Source organism: Scyliorhinus canicula, chromosome 3, assembly GCF_902713615.1.
Source record: "Scyliorhinus canicula chromosome 3, sScyCan1.1, whole genome shotgun sequence".
Lineage (NCBI taxonomy): Eukaryota > Metazoa > Chordata > Chondrichthyes > Carcharhiniformes > Scyliorhinidae > Scyliorhinus > Scyliorhinus canicula.
Genome location: NC_052148.1, coordinates 134,211,031 through 134,233,498, shown reverse-complemented (window position 1 = coordinate 134,233,498; position 22,468 = coordinate 134,211,031). Strand labels below are relative to the sequence as shown.

The 22,468-nt window shown below is 43.8% G+C and overlaps 1 protein-coding gene across 5 annotated transcripts in view; it reads right to left on the bottom strand.

Annotated features, from left to right (window-relative positions):
• The window catches only part of pds5a (PDS5 cohesin associated factor A), a 304,278-nt gene that overhangs the window by 114,751 nt on the left and 167,059 nt on the right, over positions 1-22,468 (bottom strand). For all 5 annotated transcript variants that reach the window (XM_038791382.1, XM_038791383.1, XM_038791380.1 and 2 more), the window contains 3 exons: positions 15,033-15,114; positions 14,091-14,139; positions 4,939-5,078 (listed from right to left, as the gene is read on the bottom strand). In XM_038791382.1, the coding sequence (XP_038647310.1) occupies positions 4,939-5,078; positions 14,091-14,139; positions 15,033-15,114 (271 nt within the window). The remainder of the gene's footprint in view (positions 1-4,938; positions 5,079-14,090; positions 14,140-15,032; positions 15,115-22,468) is intronic.

Below are 22,468 nucleotides of genomic sequence, written 5' to 3'. Positions count from 1 at the left end.
CGGCGATGAGTCTGCTGAAGAGAAAGGGCTGTTGTGGTGGGATATGAACGGGAAGGGAGAGACTGCCTGAAACTTTGGGGGGGGGGGGGCTTACAAAATTTGCTCATCAACCCTCAAAGTGAGGAAAAAGTGGACATTCTGGTCAAATCATACCTTCTCAGGGCAAGGTTTGAGAATATCAGCAAAAAACTGTGCAATTTGTAGGTTTTAAAAATTAATTTACGGGATGTGGCCGCCACTGATTAGGCCAGCGCTTATTGCATATCTGTAATTACCCTTCAGAAGGTGGTGGTGAGTTGCCTTCTTGAATCGCTGCAGTCCCGGAGGTGCAGGTACGCCCATTGTGTTGTTAGGGAGGGCGTTCTCGGAATTTGCCCCAGTGACAATGAAGGAACAAACTTTCTCACTGAGGGCAGTACTGCAGCACAGTGGTTAGCACAGTAGCTTCACAGCTCCAGGGTCCCAGATTCGATTCCCGGCTTGAGTCACTGTCTGTGCGGAGTCTGGACGTTCTCCCCATGTCTGCGTGGGTTTCCTCCGGGTGCTCTGGTTTCCTCCCACAGTCCAAAGATATGCAGGTTAGGTGAAGTGGCCATGCTGAATTGCCCTTAGTGTCCAAAAAGAATAGGTGGGTTTACTGGGTTACGGGGATGGGACGAAGGCATGGGCTTGGGTGAGGTGCTCTTTCCATGGGCCGGTGCAGACTCGATGGGCAGAATGGCCTCCTTCTGCACTGTAAATTCTAGGATTCTCGGAACCGCAATATATTCCCAAATCAGGGTGGTGAGAGACTTGGAGGAGAACCTTCAGGTGGTGTAGTTACCAGGTATCTGCTGCTCTTGCCCTTGTAGATGGCAGTGGTCATGAGTTTGAAAGGTGCTGGCTATGGAATCTTGGTGAGTTCCAGCAGTGCATCTTGTTGATAGTAAAAACTGCTGGCACTGCTTGTCGGTGGTGAAGGGTTTAAATGTTTGTGGAAAGGGGAGCAATCAAGCGGACTGCTTTGACCTGGACGGTATTGAGCTTCTTGACTGTTACTGAAGCTGCACTAATCCAGGCAAGTAGGGGGGGGGGAGAAGGTCCTGGAGATAAGTTACTCACCTTCGGATTCCTAGCCTTTGACCTGCCCTGGTAGCAACAGTATTAATGTGGCTAGTCCAGTTTAGTTTCTGATCAATGGTAACCCCCAGGATGTTGATTGTGGGAGGATTCAGTGATGGCAATGCTATTGAATGTCATGGGGCGATGGTTAGATCCTTTCTTGTAGGAGATGGTCATTGCCTGCCACTTGTATGGCACAAATCTAACTTGCCACTTGTCAGCCCAAACCTGGATATTGTGCAGGTCTTGTTGCATTTGGACATGGACTGCTTCAGTATCTGAGGAGTCACGAATGGTGAACATTGTGCAGTCATCCGCAAACATCCCCACTTCTGACCTTATAGGACAAAAGAATACAGCACAGGAACAGGCCCGTCAGCACTCCAACCCTGCGCCGACCATGGTACCTGCCTAAACTAAAACCACATGCACTTACGGAGTCCGAATCCTTCCATTCCTAGCCCATTCATACATTTGTCTAGATGCCCCTATCGTACCTGCTCCCACCACCTCCCCAGGCTGTGCGTACCATATATTTACCACCCTCTGTGTAAAAGAACTTGCCTCGCACATCAGTTCTAAACTTTTCCCCACGCACTTTACTTTCCAACCCTAGGAAAGAGCACCTGACTATCCACTCTGTCCATTCCACTCAATCTTGTAGACCTCTATCAGGTTCCCCCTCAATCTCCGTCGTTCCAGTGAGAACAGACCTCACCTCATAGCTAATGCCCTCCATATGAGGCAACATCCCAGTAAACCACTTCTGTACCCTCTCCAAAGCATCCACATCCTTCTGGTAGTGTGGCAACCAGAATTGTACACAATATTCCAAATGAGGCCTAATTAAGATCCTGTACAGCTATTATATTCAATGATCTGACCGATGAAGGCCAGCATGCCGTGTGCTTCTCGACCACCTTATTCACATGCATTGCCACTTTCAGTGATTGGTGGACATGCACGCCCAGATCTCTCTGCCTGTCAGTACTTGCAAGGAGTTCTACCATATACAATGGAAGGGAGGTCATTGCTGAAGCAGTTGAAGATGGTTGGGCATAGGACACTACCCTAAGGAACTCCTGGAGCAATATCCTGGAACTGAGATGATTGACCTCCAACCACCTCAACCACCTTACTTTTTGCAAGGCATGACTTTAACCAGTGGAGAGTTTTCCATTGATTCTCATTGACTCTAGTTTAGCTAGGGTTCCTTGATGCTACACTCTTGATGGATGCTGCCTTGATGTCAAGGGCAGTCACTCTCACCTCTGCTACTCAGCTCTATTGTCCATGTTTGAGGCTGCAATGAGGTCAGGAGCTGAGTGACGCTGACGGAACCCAAACTGAGCGTTGGTGAGTTGGTTATTGCTGAGTAAGTGCCACTTGATAGCACTGTGGATGACTCCTTCCATCACTTTGCTGATGAAGAACAGTAGACTAATAGGGCAGTAATTGGCTGGGTTGGATTTGTCCTGGGCAATTCTCCAAATTTCTGGGTAGATGCCAGTGTTCTAGCTGTACTGGAACAGCTTGGCTAGGGGTGTGGCAAGTTCCAGAGAACAAGTCTTCAGTACTATTGCCGGAATATTGTCAGAGCCCATAACCGTTGCAGTATCCAGTGCCTTCAGCCGTTTCTTGATATCACGGAGTGAATCGTATTGGCTGGAGACTGACATCGGTGAAGCTGGGGACCTCCAGAGACAACCAAGATCATCCACTTGGCACTTCTGGATGAAGATTGATGTGAATGCCTCAGTGTTACCTTTTGCACATACGTGCTGGGCTCTCTATCATTGAGGATGGGGATACAACTCCAGTGAATTGTTGAATTGTCCATCACCATTCACAACTGAATGTGGCAGAATTGCAGAGCTTAGATCTGATGCGTTCATTGTGAGATCGCTTAGCTCTATTACTTACTGCTTATGCTGTTTGGCACACATGTCCTCTGTTGTAGCTTCACCAGGTTGACACCTCATTTTTCTGCATGCCTGATATTGCTCCTGGCATGCTCTCCTGCACTGAACCAGGCTGATGCCCTGGCTTGGTGGTAATGGTAGAGTGGGGGATATGTTGGGCCATAAAGTTGCAGACTGTAGTGGAGTACAATTCTGCTGCTGCTGATGGCCCACAGCACCTCATGGATGCCCAGTCTTAAGTTGCTAGATCTGTTCGAATGCTATCCCATTTAGCACGGTGGTAGTGCCACACAACATGGAGGGTATCCTCAATCTAAAGACAGGACTTCGTGTTGGGGGTAGGAGTGTTTGTAGAGTCAGAAGCCATCAATTAGGCCATACCTTCATCCACTGTTTTGTACAAAGTTGAACAAAAAAGTGAAGTGAATCATTGGTTTCCATGAGTCAATTGATATGTTTAATATGTTGATGTTGAACATGAATAAGTTCCTTTCAAAATCTAGATCTTCCTTAAAGGAACTTTGAAGCATGCCTAACCATTGTTTTAAGCAAAGATTTATTTTCTTTGTGACCAATGGCATTTGATTTTGTTTTGAGATGCCACAAGTGTATATTCTCCAGTGTGAATCCAGTAACCATATATGTTTGATCTTTCTGGTCCATGTGATTGTGGAATCACGAAGGCTTGAAAATTAAATGGTGAGTAGGTTGAAGAGAACCTATATTTTTGTTAATTTTAAACAAAAGTGATTTAAGCTTCACATTCAGAACAGTAACAAACTTTTGATGAACATACCAAATCAGAATTTGTTGGGATAGGAGACACAGATTGAGGGTGGGGTGCAAAAAAGTGTGGCAAGGGAATACACATGGCCAAATGTTGTCATCAAAATAATAGTGAGGCTAATGGCGATTGCTGTTATTTATATCTATTTGGTACAGCAATTTCAGGCGAAGGACAGGCAAGTAGAACATTTCCATATCTTAATGCTTGTGTCGGAGTTGCATTACTGCATGACAAACTTTGTAAAAATGGCATTTCGCTGTCTCTTTCCGGCCAGGTGTTGAATGCAGTACTGCATTAAAGTGGCAGATGTGAACCAAATTGATAATAGATACTTGAGCTTCTAATGATAAGCAGAAGTACTCTTTTAGTGATATGATAAATTTATGATTGCCAATCAATTTCTCTGGCACTGAAAATTAACAAGTACAAATGTGACAAACTGGTTCCTTCAGTTTATGAATTATTTTAGAAGATCTACAAAATGTTAATGCTGTAATTTTACATTTATTTGTACTTCACCTTTCTGCCACTTTCCTTTCTCATAATTAAACCTTTTGTTGCCCTTTTTGTCTGATCTGACATTGAATTCAACCTTTTCAGTTTGTCAGCTGTTTCTTTTCCAATCCTTCAACCTCACTGGTTATAGTGATGTCTAATGGTTGCACTGTTCACTCAGATCCCAAATTATATGTTTACACTTCGAGCAACTTTGTGGGTAAAAAACCTTTTCAGCTGAAGGATGTTGGAGCAAATCTAACAACATACCACATTACATGCTGTGCCACAGCAAAATCTGGCCACTGTGCTACAAAATTTACACCATCAAAACAGGATATTTGGTGCAACATGTCTGTGCAGCGTTCATGTTTCACACAAGCTTCCTCCCACTTTCCTTCATCTCACCCCCATCAAGTTACCCTTCTATCTTGTTCCCCCTTATGTACTTAACTTCCCTTTAAAACTAACTCCTCTTTTCACAGTGACTTCATTGCAGTGTTAATGTAAGCCTACTCATGACACTAATAAAGATTATAAATATTATAAAGCATCTTATCGTTGATAAAATAGTATCTTATCAATACATTTAATAACTGACAAAATCCACATATAGTAATAATGTTGCCTTACCACACAGATTTCTGCTTGTTTACACGAACATGCTGGGCTTATCAGCAGCTCCAATTGAGCCCGCAGCCTCTCATCATCACCCAGGACCTGGTTAAACTTCTTCATGAAATCTTGCGCTTTTCCTGGGTCGGGCAAATTTTCTGCTCGCAGACATAACAAATTTGCATATAGTAATCAATGCCCACTGCCTACAGCAGCCAGAATTATTTTTTTTAAATATTCAACATTTCCAAAATCCAATTTTATTTTCAATAACTCTAATCTCTGCACCCATAAATGTCGAAGAGATAGGTTACTTACCCTTAAGTGAGTCACCTTTGCTCTTCCAATTAAGTTATCTTTCACAAACCAAGGAAATTAAACGGAGAAATCACAGGGATGCTTGTCCCTTCAAGAAACTTTTCAAATGAAACCAGTGACCTGCCCTGCCCATGCCCTAAAGTGGTGTTGCCCTGATGTTGGTGTCTTCATTTTTTTTCAGCGAGTTGGTAAAGTAACACACAAGTTAAGCAATGTCATGACAAGGCTGCATTTCACCCAAGCGGGACGCATTCATTTGTAAGGTTTTTTTTTGTTTTGTTGAAAAAGCAGGCTGTCAGTAAAGTCAATAGCATGGTTAATTAACTACAATGATACTTAAAAGTTTAAATATTTCAAAAATTTAAATGAAAACAAAAGGTGTATACAAATAAATTGAAGAACTTAGATGCAGCCTCCAGACCAAGGTCTAGAGGGAAGGTGGGTGGGAAATATGATTTGTGGAAGGTAACTGCTAGAATGATTGCTAGACCGAAAGGAGGACACTCCAATTTTGTTCTTCAGTTATTATTCTCCACATACCATGGGTAACTCTCGTAATATAGTCTCTCTCTGGAAGAAAATGCTCTCTCTGAGTATGATCTAAAACAGTGCGAAAAGCTTTGTTAAATTGCAGGTACTCGGCCAACTATCAAGCTGAGACACTTTTTAAAGTTCAATAAACAAAGTCAATTGCCGAGTGAAACGATCCATACCAGTGGTGTCCTCAATGTACTATATAGGTACAGTAGACTGTCAGTTGGTAACATGTATGCCCAGAACTACATCCCTTTGGAGAATTTTTACATTTGTTTTCGAGCAAGACTGATAACCAAATCGTGGGCAAGTCGACAAATGAGCATAGCCTCAATGCTGCCTTCACAGATTCAGAATACTCCCACCACTCGAGAACATTTAAGGACAACATGCAGGATCTTACGAAGTATTACTGTGCGAAAATAAAGGCCGACTTTTGTGTGATTTCAGCCACAAAGTATAACTGCGGTTTGACAATTTTCAATGGACTTAACCACCACCAGGTCATCTAATACCTAAAAATCTCTTACAGATATAAGGGAGACCTGAAATCCAAATCCTACCAAAGCAAATTCTTGGAACATACACTTTTCCAGGTTAGTAACCACCTCTCAAAAATCTCTATGTTTTCCAAATCAGCATGTGATCCATTGGGCAGCCTTTTAAATGAGAGGTCTACACCTTCGTGCTGTGTTGATAGGTGGTTATCAACTATAGTTTTTCTGGCTTCAAAGCCAATCTGAAGTACATCATCTTGTCTTTTCAAGCTTACTGATACTTCTGATGTGAAGCAGATTTTTAATTCTATGGTGATCAGCTAGCTTCCAAAAAGTATATTTGATCTAGAAAAAAGTTTTCAATGCCCAAGTGTGATTTTGTAACAGGTATAAGAAGTGATTAGAGCAACCACTCAAGCTTAAAAATTGGGAAAGAACTGCACTGTTATACTCAACGATTTAAGATGTGGTTTGCTAAAATGGAAGAATTTTATTTCACTAAATTCAAAATTCAACACAACTGTCTGGGAGGATTCCTAAAGCTTGAGGCACAGACACGAATGGTTATCATAGAATCATAGAAGTTACATCGGGAAGCAGAGGTAATAGATTGATTTGCTATGAAAGTCAGGTCCTTGAACATTTGCCTTTAAATTTACTCAGAATGATGATTTCTATGATCTTTGTGCCACACAAAATTACATTCATGCTCGCACTTGTATTCTATTCAAAGCAATGATTGTAGTTACAGTTTATATTCTCTGCTGAGAAACTCACTGACTTGTCTACTTAGTTGTTTTTTTACTCAAACAATAAACTAACAAAACAGGATGACAAATGTGTGACATGATCTGGTATCCACACTGACATTCAGGGTCTGGTTTAGCTCACTCGGCTAAATCGCTGGCTTTTAAAGCAGACCAAGCAGGCCAGCAGCACGGTTCGATTCCCGTACCAGCCTCCCTGAACAGGCACCGGAATGTGGCGACTAGGGGCTTTTCACAGTAACTTCATTGAAACCTACTCGTGACAATAAGCAATTTTCAAGGTGTCACTGGCCGAGTGAGGTTTGTCCATTGAAAATTGTCACACCGCAGTTATACTTTGTGGCTGAAATCACACAAAAGTCGGCCTTTATTTTCGCACAGTAACATCAAAGGTGGTTAACAAACAGTGAAGACCAGGGGTTCCTAAACTGGCATTATTTTTGTATGTCACAAATTTGCAATGATGGCTAATGCGAATAATAATGTAAAAGTCATGGAAGCTTATTCAAGAATATTCCTCAGATTTTCCTGTAAGGATAACTGAACTTATCAATGGTATGTGGAACAAAACAGATGAAGAGTTGATCCTATTTGTACTCATTCATGTTTGCTGTTGTCAGCCAAGTGGACCATCTCACAGGAGAGAAGTATTCTTTTTTGGCAGGAAAACTTAGCGAACATCATTGTCTTCCCAAAATGTGCCGATTGTTAGTTGAAAAGTAATACTTGTCAAGTCTACGTTGTTCAATCATGCTCAGCAGAAACATGGGCAGTTTTTCTGGGGTAGTGAGTGGGAAAGGAATGTAGAAAAGATGGAAAATGGATGAGTGGAAATGAAAGAAATGTAGTAAAATTTAATTTGCTACATTTAAAGGTCAGAAATTGTAAATAATCATGCAGAGTCCAAATGTCTCCTTAACAGTGTTGTAATTATGCTAAAATCTAATTTCTGGTTCTATTGGTTTTGAATTTATGGAAGTTCAATTTTGTCACATCTGAATAAATACAAGGCCAAATAATTCATGGTCAAAATTATTTTTTCTCTTTTCTCCAGTTAGCTCAGCAGTAGGTCACATAAAGGTGGCAACAGGAGACTGAATGCAGTGAAACAAAGTGCATAAATCCAGGAATTTGGTGAGGGGGTTTTAAGGGTTGATTCCTTTCTAAAATCTTGTCACGTTTGCAGTTAGCATTGAACTTAATTGCAACAGAAAACTATTTTTTTTCAGTCTCAGTGATAAGCAACATCCCTGCCTCGAAGCACCTGCAGGGAGTTAATTAGCTAACTGGTTACAACTGGTTTCTGAGCCAGAAGTGGCTAACTCATCTCATTGGAATCTTGGATAGTATAAATTCAGGACTAGCACACACATGAAACTGCAGCACACGCATGAAGTCACACTAGGGCAGCAGCACAAGATCAACTGCAGCATGACAGAATGCGTAAATGGGGGAATTTAAGTGAGGGAGTTTGGTGAAGTGAGGGAGGTGGCGCTGTTTTGGGCTTTTACAAAAGTTAGTGATCCAAGAGAGGGAGCTGAAAGCATTAATTAGGTGATCTGAGAGGTTAATTGTTGAGTTTTAAATGTTTTTTACTCCTCTAAACAAGGGCAGCACTGCAGTTCGAGCTAGGGCGATACAAGTATGATAACAAATTTATGGTGAACTAGTTGAACTCTATATAATTATAGATAATCATTGATTGACAATCTAAACTTGAAACCAAATTAATGGCATAAAATCGAATGAAGATGGGAGGTGCATGTGATGTATCAGCTAGGAGATACCTGTTTGACCCACTGCAATCACATCTGTACTAAGTGTCTGCAGCTTGAGAATGGTTGGCTCCGTGTTGATGAACTGGAGTCTGAGCTCAGGCATAAGGGTGTGACATAGTTGCCTGGACATTTTGTTCCAGGAAGCACTCACACCCTTTAGGCTAGGTGTTTCAAATTTGTTTTGTGGTCAGGAACAGGAGGGTATGACTGTAAGAAGGTTCAGTACGGGGGCCCAGAAGGAGGAGCCTCAGCCCATGCAAATGTCCAACAGGTTTATGCAGCTTGGAAGCACAAGAGCAGGAGGCCATTCGGGTGGGGTGGGGAGTGTGTGTGTGTGTGTGTGTGTGGGGGGTGGTGTGGTGGGGGGGGTGGTGTGGTGGGGGGGGTGGTGTGGTGGGGGGGGGGGGTGGTGTGGTGGGGGGGTGGTGTGGTGGGGGGGTGGTGTGGTGGGGGGGTGGTGTGGTGGGGGGGTGGTGTGGTGGGGGGGTGGTGTGGTGGGGGGGGGGGGGGGGTGGTGGGGGGGTGTGGTGGGGGGGGGGGGGGGGGGGGGGTGGTGGGGGGGGGGTGGTGTGGTGGGGGGGGGGGGGTGGTGGTGTGGTGGGGGGGGGGGTGGTGTGGTGGGGGGGGGGGGGGGTGGTGTGGTGGGGGGGGGGTGGTGTGGTGGGGGGGGGTGGTGTGGTGGGGGGGGGGGTGGTGGGGAGGGGGGTGGTGTGGTGGGGGGGTGTGGTGGGGAGGGGGTGGTGTGGTGGGGGGGGGGTGGTGTGGTGGGGGGGGGGGTGGTGTGGTGGGGGGGGGTGGTGTGGTGGGGGGGGGGTGGTGTGGGGGGGGGTGGTGTGGTGGGGGGGGGGGGTGGTGTGGTGGGGGGGTGGTGTGGTGGGGGGGGGTGGTGTGGTGGGGGTGGTGTGGTGGTGGTGGGGGTGGGGTGGTGTGGTGGTGGGGGGGGGTGGTGGGGGGGGGGGGGGGGTGGTGGGGGGGGTGGTGGTGTGGTGGGGGGGTGGTGGTGTGGTGGGGGGGGTGGTGGTGTGGTGGGGGGGGGGGGTGGTTGTGGTGGGGGGGGGGGGGGTGGTGTGGTGGGGGGGGTGGTGGGGTGGGCAAAAACCTCTGAAGGAATACACCATTGGGCTTTTGATGCTTGACTCATGTGAAACAATGTCTCTTATTTTCATCGTGGTCTTGCCTTCATCCTTATTTCGTTGTACCTGGCAAAAAGGGGCAGGCGCTGCAAACCCCCTCCTGCATTTCGTGTGGTGTGAACTAAACCAACTCGCTTATTTTACCTTATCCCGGGTTTGCAGTGGGGTTATTAATAGTTGATTGGATCACTCCAAAGTAAAAGGTTGGGAAAAAATAACGCCACTTATAATGGGGAAACCAAAAATTAAAAACACCTTTCTATTTATGGATGGTAGTGAAAGGAAAAATTAGGGATGTTTAAATTAAACTCTCATCTGTTTGTCACAATTTGGGCAGCACAAGTGGATAGCACTGTGGCTTCACAGCGCCAGGGTCCCAGGTTCGATTCCCCGCTGGATCACTGTCTGTGCGGAGCTGCACGTTCTCCCCGTGTCTGTGTGGGTTTCCTCCTTGTGCTCCGGTTTCCTCCCACGTGCAGGTTAGGTGAATTAGCCATGATAAATTGTCCTCAGTGACCAACAAGGTTAGAAGGGGTTATTGGGTTATGGGGTTAGGGTGGAAGTAAGGACTTAAGTGGGTCGGTGTAGGCTCGATGGGCCGAATGGCCTCCATCTGCATTGTATCTTCTATGTTCTATGTAATTGAATGAATCAAATTGGCAACGGTAACCTGGTAGATGAGTTCACAGCTTTCGGGTGAGTTTCTTAAAACAAATGCTCTGGAACTAACCAGGGAACAAGCCTGGTCACGTGTAATAAAATAAGATCAATAAGCAACCTCATAGTAAAGGATCCTCTCGGTAAGAGTGATCACAATATGACGAACATCACTGAGGAGGGAGGAAGAAATTTGGTTCTGCAGCTAGTGCCTTAATCATATCAATGTAATCACAAGAGTTCACCAAATTGGAATGAGAAAATAAGTTAAAAAGTAAAAATGGTAGAGAAGCTGTGGCAGTCATTGCACAAAATGTTTCATAACTCTCAACAAAAACATATATTGAGATGGAAAGATTCCTCAAGAAAGGATGCACCACCCACAGCTAACTAACGAATGGTATAAATTGAAGTAACAGATGAACAATGTTGCAAAGATTAATGGTTGGCTAGAAGCCTGGGGGAATTTTAGAAATCAGCAAATTAGGCCAAAAAAAGGGAGAAATTGGAGTATGAGGAAACAAAATCTGAAACATAAAAACGGACAATAGAATTTTCTACAAGTATAAAAACAGGAAAAGAGTAATGACAGCGAGCGTTGGTCCCTGCGGAAACAAGGACATGTCAGGAAGTGCTGAGCAAGTATTATGTATTGGTCTTCACAGTCGAAGATTTAAAAAGCATTCCAAGAATAGGATACAAGAGGGAGAGAAGAATTTAAAACAGCCATGACCACGAGAGAAAAGTAATAGGAAAAATAATAGGACTGAAGACTGATAAGTCCACTCAACCTGATGGCCTGCATCCTCAGGTCTGAAAAGAAGTGGCTGCTGAGACAGAGATGCATTGGTTGTGATCTGCCTAAATTCCCTTGATTCTGAAAAGGTCCCGCCACACTGTTAAGTTGCAAATGTAACACCAGTATTCAAGAATGGAGAGAATTAGAATGCTGGAAATAATCAGCCTATTAGTCAAACATCTGTCATTGGTAAAATTTAGAATCTATTGTAAAGGAGGTAGGAGCAGGAAAAGTCATAGTACAAATCAGGCAGAGTTAACATGGTTTTCTGAAAGGGTATTCATGTTTGACAAATTTCAACAATGTAACCAACAGGGGGAATAATGGGAAAGCAGTACATTATAGTGTACTTGAATTTCCAAATTGCATTCAATCAGGTACCACACAAAAGGTTACTGCACAAGATACGGCTCAGTGTTGGGGGTGATATATTAGTATTTTTGAAGATTAACTAACCAACAGGAAAGGGAGTGAGGCCAAATGGGTTGGCAGCTGTAAATAATGGAGTGCTGCAGGGATGAGTACGATTTATTTTCATGTGTAAGATGAAGGGACCGAATGTGACAAAATTTGCTGATGACACAAAGATACGTGGCAAAGCAAGTTGTGAAGAAGATACAAAGAGTATTTAAAGGGATGTAGATAGGTTCAGTGAGTGGGGGAAAACTAGGAGATGAATGTGAGAAAATGTGAGGTTGTGCACTCTGGTAGGAAGAAAAGAAAAACAGAATATTATTTAAATGGAGGGGCAATGCAGACTGCTGCAGTACAGAGGGATCAAAGTATCCTTGTACATGGAACAGAAACTGTTAACAGGCAGGTACCAGCAATTAGGAAGGCAATGGAATGTTAGTCTTTATTGTAAGGGGGATGAAGTATATGAGGTCAGCATGATAATAAATGGAGGCCTTAACCGTAAGATTATCACTGAAGAAGGAAGGGAGGGGTTAGGAAACCTTTATACTTGTGCAAATGCAAATGACCCCAGAAGCTGATTCGATAATTGCTTCTAAAAGGGGATTAAAAAAATTATCAAAGTAACAGCAAAGTAGCAAAACAGAAAAGGTACAATTAAATGGCTTCCCCGTGTGCATCATTAAGTTGCAGAAGGAGGCCATTCAGTCCATCGAGTCTGCACCGGCCCTCTGAATGAACCCACTACCCAGCTCCACACACTCGCCCACCCCAACCTATCCCCGTAAACTAACCTGGACATCCCTGAACACTAGGGGGAAATTTTGCATGGTCATTCCATGATCTTTGGACTATAGGAGAAAACCAACACAGACACAGTGAAAGTGTGCAAACTTCACACAGGCAGTCACCCAAGGCCACAACTAAACACGGGTCCCTGGTGCCATGAGGCAGCATTGCTAACCACTGAGCCACCGACCTTCATAGCTAGTGGATGCATTAGTTGGAATGGTGTACAATTCACCACCTCTACATGCTTCATGGTTGAGTTACTTCATTCAGTTTTTTTCTGGGTTACTTAAATCAGGGTTAGCTGTGGTTTGGATAGTTAATGTACAGTGTTAAACAGTTTGCTTTTAACCAAACAGTTACATATGTTGGGTGCATGGGAGTTTTTCTTTTTTTTTTAAATAAATTTTAGAGTACCCAATTATTTTTTTTCCAATTAAAGGGCAATTTAGCATGGCCAAAACATCTAACCTGCACATCTTTGGATTGTCGGGGTGAAACCCACACAGACTCAGGGAGAATGTGCACACCCCACACAGACAGTGACCCGGGGCCGGGGTCAAACCCAGGTCTTCAGCATCGTAGTCAGCAGTGCTAACCACTGCACCAGGTGCCGCCCATGAGAGTTTTTCAAAATTGTACTAAAGATGTTTCTACAACACGAGTTGGAATTGACAATTCATCGCCATCTCTTTTATTTCAGGGACATTTTTCCTTTCCGTGCTTGATTAATTATAATTGTTCAATGTAGGAACATCACAAATATTAAGAATTTGTACAAGGTGCAAATGAAAAGGTCCAAACTGTAAACATAAAGATAAGGGATGGTTTAGAAATGTTGGGTATTAAACCATTAACCTTGCATTTGGAAAGCGTACACCCTGTCACTGAGTTGGATCACAAAGCTTAAGCACCATGACTGAAGAAAAGGCAAGACTTTTCAAAGAAGTCCATAAACAATAAGTTGAAGTGAAATGCACCAGTGTCTGCACCGTAACTGTGTGCATGCTCAATGCTGGGTAAATGTAATTACTCTATAATTTTAAATCCAATATGTAGGTTGTGCAATCAAATGATTACTCATCAAAATAATGGACAATAATGGTCCATTCTGTGGTACTGATAATTAGGTCAAAAACTGAAGAATGCTTTGATATCCTGAAAACTTTACATTTCATTTTTATAACTTAAATTGGGAAAAACTCAAATGAAAAGGTAAATATATGACAATATTGTGACAGGCACAAACACATCAGATTACCCAAGTTATGGAAATTGGATAACGCACATTCTATCAAAAGGATCATATCCATGAATTCGAGCAAAATAGCAGAGCAAATTTATACTGATTAGTTGTGTGACTTATTTGCTTTGTAGTCAAATGAAAAATAAGCAACTTTTGTGAGCAACATGGAAATCCTTTCAGAATCAATATCAATTGCTACATTTTGATTCCAAAAAAACAAGAATAACTACATACTTACTTGCTATAGCCATGAGCTTGGCAAACATTGCAGTATTGTTCGCCTCTGACTGGAACAAAACAAATGTTTAAAATTAGAGAAATAAAGTTTTCCTTCCGTTGAAAAGAATAGCAGGCATAGGGTCAGACCGTTCCAGGTGCAACTATTTCTGTTGCTTGGATAGCTTTATTACTGCAGTATGATCATTTTCAATATTAATGTTAGTGACAAAAATGTAAAAAGCTAGTCACTTTGGAGACAGGAGTTCCTCAGCTCAGCTATCATTCCAACAACAAAGAACCAAAAAAAAAATCACAATTTGGAACCTTGAAATTAGAGGAATTAAATTTTCCAATTTATATATAGATATAATAAATTATAAATTATAAAAGTAAAATAACTTGGGTTTATCATGTGCTTCCCACCTCCGGATGCCACAAAATGTCTTATAGTTAATGTTGCACTCTGGAAGTGTGGTCACCAGCAAGTATGCTGCAGCCTATTTTTGCATTGCAAAGCCCACCAAACAGCAATGAGAATCCGTTCAGTAATTTGGTTTCCATTTAAATATTGGATAGATCAGAACTGCCTTGTTCTTTCTGAATACTGCCATGAGATTTTTATATCCATCCAAATGGCAGACTGAATTTCTGCTCAGTGCCTCATTAGAAATACATCACTCTAACGGTGCAGCATTTCCCCCAGTACTGAAATGCAGTAATCAGACTAAATGATCCAATTAAATCAAGAGTGGGGTTTGAAACCACAACCATCTGAATTGATGGTGGTGGAGTGGGGGGGGTTTAAAAGTTCACTTTAAAGTTTTGTTCCCCATGCTATACTTGAAAAAAAAACTAAACTAAATTACAGGAAAACGGGGAACATTCCAAACTTGATTCTCTACAGGTTTCGATCGATCAAGATGATAATGTACGCATCAAATTTTATGTAAGTAAAACTCACAGCAGGCTGTTTGTGCAGGTCTAATAACTCCCGGACATGACTCCGTAACATGTTTTGGCACTTCCACATTTCATTCAATGCTCTGTGGGCAAAAATCAAGATTTGGAACTATATCATTGCTTAATTCCACGTTCTCACGCAGACACAAATACACACAGCCAGCAGTCATTCCCCTCTAGATCTGACTGTGGCATGAGAAAATAGCTATCCTAGCTGATTCCTATATTCTTCAAAAAGATGTTCAACCTTCATAAACGATCAGAGAACATTTAGTCAGGTTGCAGATCAGCTGTAATCTAATTGAATGGTGGACCAGGCTCGAGGGGCTAAATTACCTCCTCCTGTTCCGATGCTCCTAATTGGATTCTGCAGACGGGAGGGTGGTGGGTGACAGGATACCCTGGGCACGTAATATCCCTTGCAGTAATTCATGCCGTTATGACAATTCATTCATGCAATTTTGTTCCCTGTCCCCCATTGTAACCCACTCACACCATACATAAGGTTTCAACGTGCACTGAAAGCCTCCATATTCATGTCCTTGGAGTGCTGAACATGCTTATGATCACAGAATACTACAGTAATACACAGAAGAGACCCTTCGGCCCATCGAATCTGCACCGATGCATGAAAGGCCCTGACCTGCCCACCTAATCCCACTTGCCAGCACTTGGTCCATCGCCTTGAAGTTGTGGCGCGCCAAGTACTCATCCAGGTACGTTTTAAAGAATGTGAGGCACCCCGCCTCTACCACCCTGGCTGGACATTCCAGACAGTCATCACTCTCTCGGTAAAAAGGTTTGTCCTCAAATCCCCCCTAAACCTCCCACCCCTCACTTTGAACTTGTGTCCCCTCATAACTGACCCTTCAACTAAAGGGAACAACTGCTCCCAATCCACCTTGTCCATGCCCCTCATAATCTTGTATACCTCAATCAGGTCGCCCCTCAGTCTTCTCTGCTCGAGAGAAAACAACTCAAGCCTCTCCAACCTCTCTTTATAAATGTCCCTTCGCAGGCAACTTTCTGATGAATCTTCTCTGCACCCCTCCAGGGCAATTACATCCTTCCTATAATGTGGCAACCAGAATTGCACACAGTACTCCAACTGTGGCCGGACCAAAGTTCTATACAGCTCCATCATAACCTCCCTGCTTTTGTAATCTATGCCCCGATTGATAAAAGCGAGTGTCCCATATGCCTTTTTCACCACCCTATTAACCTGCCCTTCTGCCTTCAGAGATTTATGGACCAACACGGCAAGGTCCCTTTGTTCTTTGGAACTTCCCAGTGTCAGACCTTGCACAGTATACTTCCTTGTTAAATTGCTTCTTCCAAGTGTATCACCTCACAATTTTCAGGGTTAAATTGCATCTATATCTTCCTTTCACCCTGGGCGGCACGGTGGCGCAGTGGTTAGCAATGCCGAGGTCCTTGGTTCGATCCTGGCTCTGCGTCACTGACCTTGTGTAGTTTGCACATTCGCCCCGTGTTTGCGTGAGTTTTGCCCCACAACCCAAAAGATGTGCAGGGTAGGTGGATTGGCCACTCTAAATTGCCCCTTAATTGGAAAAAATGAGTTGGGTACTCTAAATTTATATACTCTATATTAAAAAAAATTAAAAATACAATCTTCCTATAACTTCACTGCTAACCACCTGGCCAATCTTTGTGTCATCCGTAGATTTACTGATTCTCCTGATTCTACACTCGGAGGAAGGCAATACTTTTGTAGTGAAAATAGAAGTTACTTTCTTTGAAAGACAGAGGCAGTTATTGTTCTTTCCGATACTACGGAGTGCCTTGCTAGGCCATTTTATAGGGGAGGCGGTGACATAGTGGTATTGTCACTGGACTAGTACAATCAAAGACCCAGAGTAATGTTCTGGGGACCCAGGTTCAAATCCCGCCACAGCAGATGGTGAAATTTGAATTCAATAAAAAAAAAATGTGGAAGTAAAAGGCCGATGATCATTGTTGATTGTCATAAAACCCCATCTGGTTCACGAATGTCCTTGAGGGAAGGATATCTGCTGTCCTTACCTGGTCTGGCCGACATGCGACTCCAGATCATAGCAATGTGGTTGACTCTAAACTACCACTCAAAAGCAATTAGGGATGGAAAATAAATGCTGGCTCAGCCTCCAATGTCCACGTGTCATGAACGAATAAAAAAAAATTCAAAGGGCACGTTGAGGGATTTGCTGTGGGTCTGGAGTCACACAGCACAGAGTGGCTAAAGATGGCAGACATTCTTCCTTATCATAGCATCCCTACAGTTGGAGGCTACTCGGCCTATCGAGACTGCACCAACACTCTGAAAGAGCACCCCACCCAGGCCCAATCCCCCACCCTATCCTTGTAACCACACCCGAGGCAATTTAGCATTGCCAATTCACCTAACCTGCACATCTTTGGCCTGTGGGAGGAAACGGAGCACCTGGAGGAACCCATGCAGACACAGGTAGAACGTGCCAACTTGACACAATCACCCGAATCAAACGAAGGTCTCCAGCGCTGTGAGGCAGCAGTGCGAAACACTTTGCCATCATGCCCACCCACCCCATATTTAACAAAGAACATTCATGAATCAGATGACCGTTTACAACAACCTGGTAGTTTCATAGAATACACAGAGCAGGAGGCCATTCGACCCATCGAGTCTGCACCAGCCCTTGGAAAGAGCACCGTACCCAAGCCCACACCTCCATCAGCACAATGATTGATACAAGTTTGTTATTTCAGATTTATTTTTGTTGCTGGACTATTAGTCAAAACCCCTGGATTCCCTGTCTAGTAACGTAACAACTATGCCAGCATACTTCACCTTTTGGAAGATGCAGCAACTATGGGTTCACCCATGAGGCATATATGAGGCGGGATTTGAACCTTGTATCAATCATAGTGATGATGGAAGTGTGGGCTTAGGTAGCGTGCTCTTTCCAATGCCAGTGCACACTCAATTGGCTGAATGGTCTCCTTTTGCACTGTAAATTCTATGATCTATGATATAGTAAAACAACTTGTTCTGAGATGTCCTTAACAGCAGATGGCAAACAATGTGGGCAAATTTGAGGTTATTCATTTTAGTAGGAAGAGTAAAAGACTAAATATTCATAAATGGTGAAAAGCTATTAAGTGCTGGTGTTCAAAGTGAGTTGGTATCAGTGAACATTTAAAAAAATTAACTTTAAAGTGCCCAATTATTTTTTTTAAAATTAAGACCAGAAGACATAGGAGCAGAATTAGGCCATTCGGCCCATCAAGTCCGTTCTGACATTCAATAATGGCTGATATTTTTCTCATCCTCATTCTCCTGCCTTCTCCCCATAATATTCGATTCCCTTATCAATCAAGAACCTATTTATCTCTGTCTTAAGGACACTCAGTGATTTTGCTTCCACATCTCTCTTTTAAAGGATCATCACTTTAGTTTGAGATTGTGTCCTCTGGTTCCAGTTTTTCCTTAAAGTGGAAACATCTTCTCCACGTCCACTCTATCCAGGGCATGCAGTATCTTGTAAGTTTCATTAAGATCCCCCCTCATCCTTCTAAACTCCAACAAGTACAGACCCAGAGTCCTCACCTTTCCTCATATGACAAGCTCTTCATTCCAGGGATCATTCTTGTGAACCTCCTCTGGACCCTTTCCAAGGCCAGCACATCCTTCCTTAGATACGGCACCCAAAACTGCTCACAATACTCCAAATAGTGTCTGTCCAGAGCCTTATACCACCTCAAAAGTACATCCCTGGTCTTTTATTCTAGACCTCTCGACATGAATGCTAACATTGCATTTGTCTTCCTAACTGTCGAGTGAACCTGCGCGTTAACCTCAAGAGAATCCTGAACAAGGACTCCCAAGTCCCTTTGTGCTTCTGATTTCCTAAGCATTTCCCCATTTAGAAAATAGTCTATGCCTCCATTCCTCCTTCCAAGGTGCATAACCTCACACTTTTCCATGTATTCCACCTGTCACTTCTCTGCCTACTCTCCTAACCTGTCCAGTCCTTCTGCAGCCCCTGTTTGCTCAATGCCACCTGTTCCTCTACATATATTTGTATCATCTGCAAACTTAGCAACAGTGCCTTCAGTTCCTTCTTCCAGATCGTTAATGTGTATTGTGAGAAGTTGAGGTCCCAGCACCGACCTCAGAGGCACACCACTAATCACTGGCTGCCGTCCTGAAAAAGACCCCTTGATCCCCACTCTCTGCCTTCTGCCAGTCAACCAATTATCTATCCATGCCAGGATCTTACCCTTAACATCATGGGCTCTTAAATACGTTAACAGTTTCCTATGCGGCACCTTGTCAAAGACCTTCTGGAAATCTAAATAAATCACGTTCATTGGATCTCCCAAGTCAAACTTCCTTGTTACCTCCTCACAAAACTCTCAACAGATTTGTCAGACGTGACCTCCCCTTGACGAAGCTGTGCTGACTCAGTCCTATTTTATCATGCACTTCCAAGTCCTCCGCAATCTCATCTTTAATAATGGACTCTAAAACTTTACGAATGACCCAAGTCAGGCTAACCGGCCTATAATTTCCCATCTTCTGCCTCCCTCTCACGAACCCCGTCTGATCTTCACCTATCACCTTTGGGAGGCACTCCTCCAGCCTACCCGCCAGTACCTTCGCCAATACTTTTGTGTCCACATCCAGAAGCGATATAGGCCTATACGACCCACACTCCGTCGGATCCTTATCTTTTTTTAGCAACAGGGAAATCGATGCCTGCCCCAAAGGTTGTGGCAACATCCCCTTCTCTATCGCCTCTTCAAACATCCCCACCATCAGAGGTGCCAGCTTATCCTTGAATTTTTTATAATTTTCTACCGGAAACCCATCCGGCCCTGCCACCTTCCCCGACTGCATCCTCCCAATTGCATCCTTTATCTCCTGCTCCACTATTGCTCCTTCTAATGTTGCCCTGTCCCCATCCCCTAATCTCGGGTACTCCCCATCTAGAAATTCCTCCATTACACGATTTTCCCCAGGTGGCTCTGACCTGTGCAACCTCTCATAAAATTCGTCAAAAACCTTGTTAATCAGATCCGGGGACAACAACAACTTCCCTGCCCTATCCCTCACCTGCACAATTTCCCTTGCCGCTGCTTCCCTCCGGAGCTGACCTGCTAACATAAGGCCCCGCCTTATCTCCGTGTTCGTAAACTGCACCCCTTGCTCGTCTCAGTTGGTGCACCGCCTTCCTGGTAGATAGTTGGTCAAAAGCTCGCCTGTAGTTCCTTCCTCTTTTCCAGCTTTGCTGGGTCCCCATCCTCTGCATAACTCCTATCTACCTCCAACATCTCATCTATTACTCTCTGCCGCTCCAATCTCTCCTCTTTGTCCACCCTGGCCTTAAACAAAATCACCTCCCCCTCACAACCGCCTTTAGAGCCTCCCAGACAAACGCCTTCGCCATCTCACCCGTAACTCTAAGAGGGATTTGATTTGATATATTATTGTCACATGTACTATCGTTCATTGAAAAGTATTGTTTCTTACATGCTATACAGGCAACGTATACCGTACATAGGGTAGGAAGGAGAGACTACAGAATGTAATGTTAGTCATAGCTAGGGTGTAGAGAATAGATCATCTTAATACGAGGTAAGTCCATTAAAAAGTCTGATGGCAGCAGGGAAGAAGGTGTTCTCGAGTTGGTTGGTACGTGACCTCAAACTTTTGTATCTTTGTCCTGACAGAAGAAGGTGGAAGAGAGTATGTCTGGGGTGCTTGGGGTCCTTAATAATGTTAGCTGCCTTTCCGAGGCAGCAGGAATTGTAAACAAAGTCAATGGATGGGAGGCTGGTATGCGTGATGGATTGGGCTAAATTCACGACCTTTTGTAGTTTCCTGCGGTCTTGGGCAGAGCAAGGTCCATACCAAGGATACAACCAGAAATAATGTTTTTGATGGTGCACCTTTAAAGGTTGGTGAGAGTCATAGCTGATATGCCAAATTTTCTTAGTCTTCTGAGAAACTAGAGTTGGTGGGCTTTCTTAACTTGGTCGGCATGGGGGAGACCAGGACAGGTTGTTGGTGACCCGGACACCTAAAAACATGAAGCTCTTGACTCTTTCTACTTCGTTCCCATTGATGTAGACAGGGGTATGTTCTCCACTACGCTTCCTGAAGTTGATGGCAATCTCCTTTGTTTTGTTGACATTGAGGGAGAGATGATTGTCGTCGTACCAGTTCACCAGATTCTCTATCTCACTCCTGTACTCTGTCTCGTCATTGTTTGAGATCCAACAGATGAGTGAGGGGTTCCATGAAAGATGGGTTTCTTTATACTACATTTCAGGGAGCAGGTTACCGTCACCTGGTAGAGGGATGGGGTGGGTTCAGGAGTCGGTGTTGAGTTTTGTTGGGTTTCTTTTGTTTTGTAATGTGTGTTAAATGTTGAAATTTGAATAAAAATACTTTAACAAAAAAACACTTTGTAAACATCTGGCTGACCATAAATAAAATTGATGGGCAATAATTTTCTAAAGAGAATGGTGTGTGTATGCTGGTCACATGTGTGCAAGAAAGTCAAAGTCGAGAGTCGCATGATGCAATATTGCACAAGAGACTGGGTCATGTCTCAACAGGAAAACAGACATTGCCTTTTTTTTGCGATCCACTCTGAAATGGAAAGTGGGAAATGAAATGAAAATCGCTTATTGTTACAAGTAGGCTTCAAATGAAGTTACTGTGAAAAGCCCTAGTCGCCACATTTTGGCGCCTGTTCTGGGAGGCTGGTATGGGAATTGAACCGTGCTGCTGGCATGTCTTGGTCTGCTTTAAAAGCCAGCTCTGTAGCCCTGTGCTAAACCAGCCCCTGGAGTTATTTGCTTGAGTACAGTGAAAAGAAATGAAATGACAATCACTTATTGTCACAAGTAGGCTTCAATGAAGTTACTGTGAAAAGCCCCTAGTCGCCACATTCCGGCACCTGCTCGGGGAGGCTGGTACGGGAATTGAACCGTGCTGCTGGCCTGCTTGAAAAGCCAGCAATGTAGCCCTGTGCTAAACGAGCCCCAGTGGATTGACAAATTAGTCGTCATTACTGTTGCCTCACAGCACCAATACCTGGGTTCGAGTCCAGCCTTGGGTGATTGCCTGCGTGGAGTTTGCACGTCCGCCTGGTGTCTGCGTGGATTTTGTCCGGGTGCTCTGATTTCCTCCCACAGTCCAAAGATGTGCAGGTTAAGTGGCATTATGGGTTGCAGGAAAATGGTGGGGGAGTGGGCCTTGGCAGGGTGATCTTTCTGATGGCCAGTGCAGACCCGATGAGCTGAATGGCCTCCTGCTGCACTGTAGAGATTTTGTGGCTTCTATAGCTACTCGTTCCTTGAGCGCTAAATGCACATTGATCTCCCTGAAGCTGAAGTAGCAATTACTGAACTTAATGGTCTATTCAAATAACCAACTGGGCCAGCTTT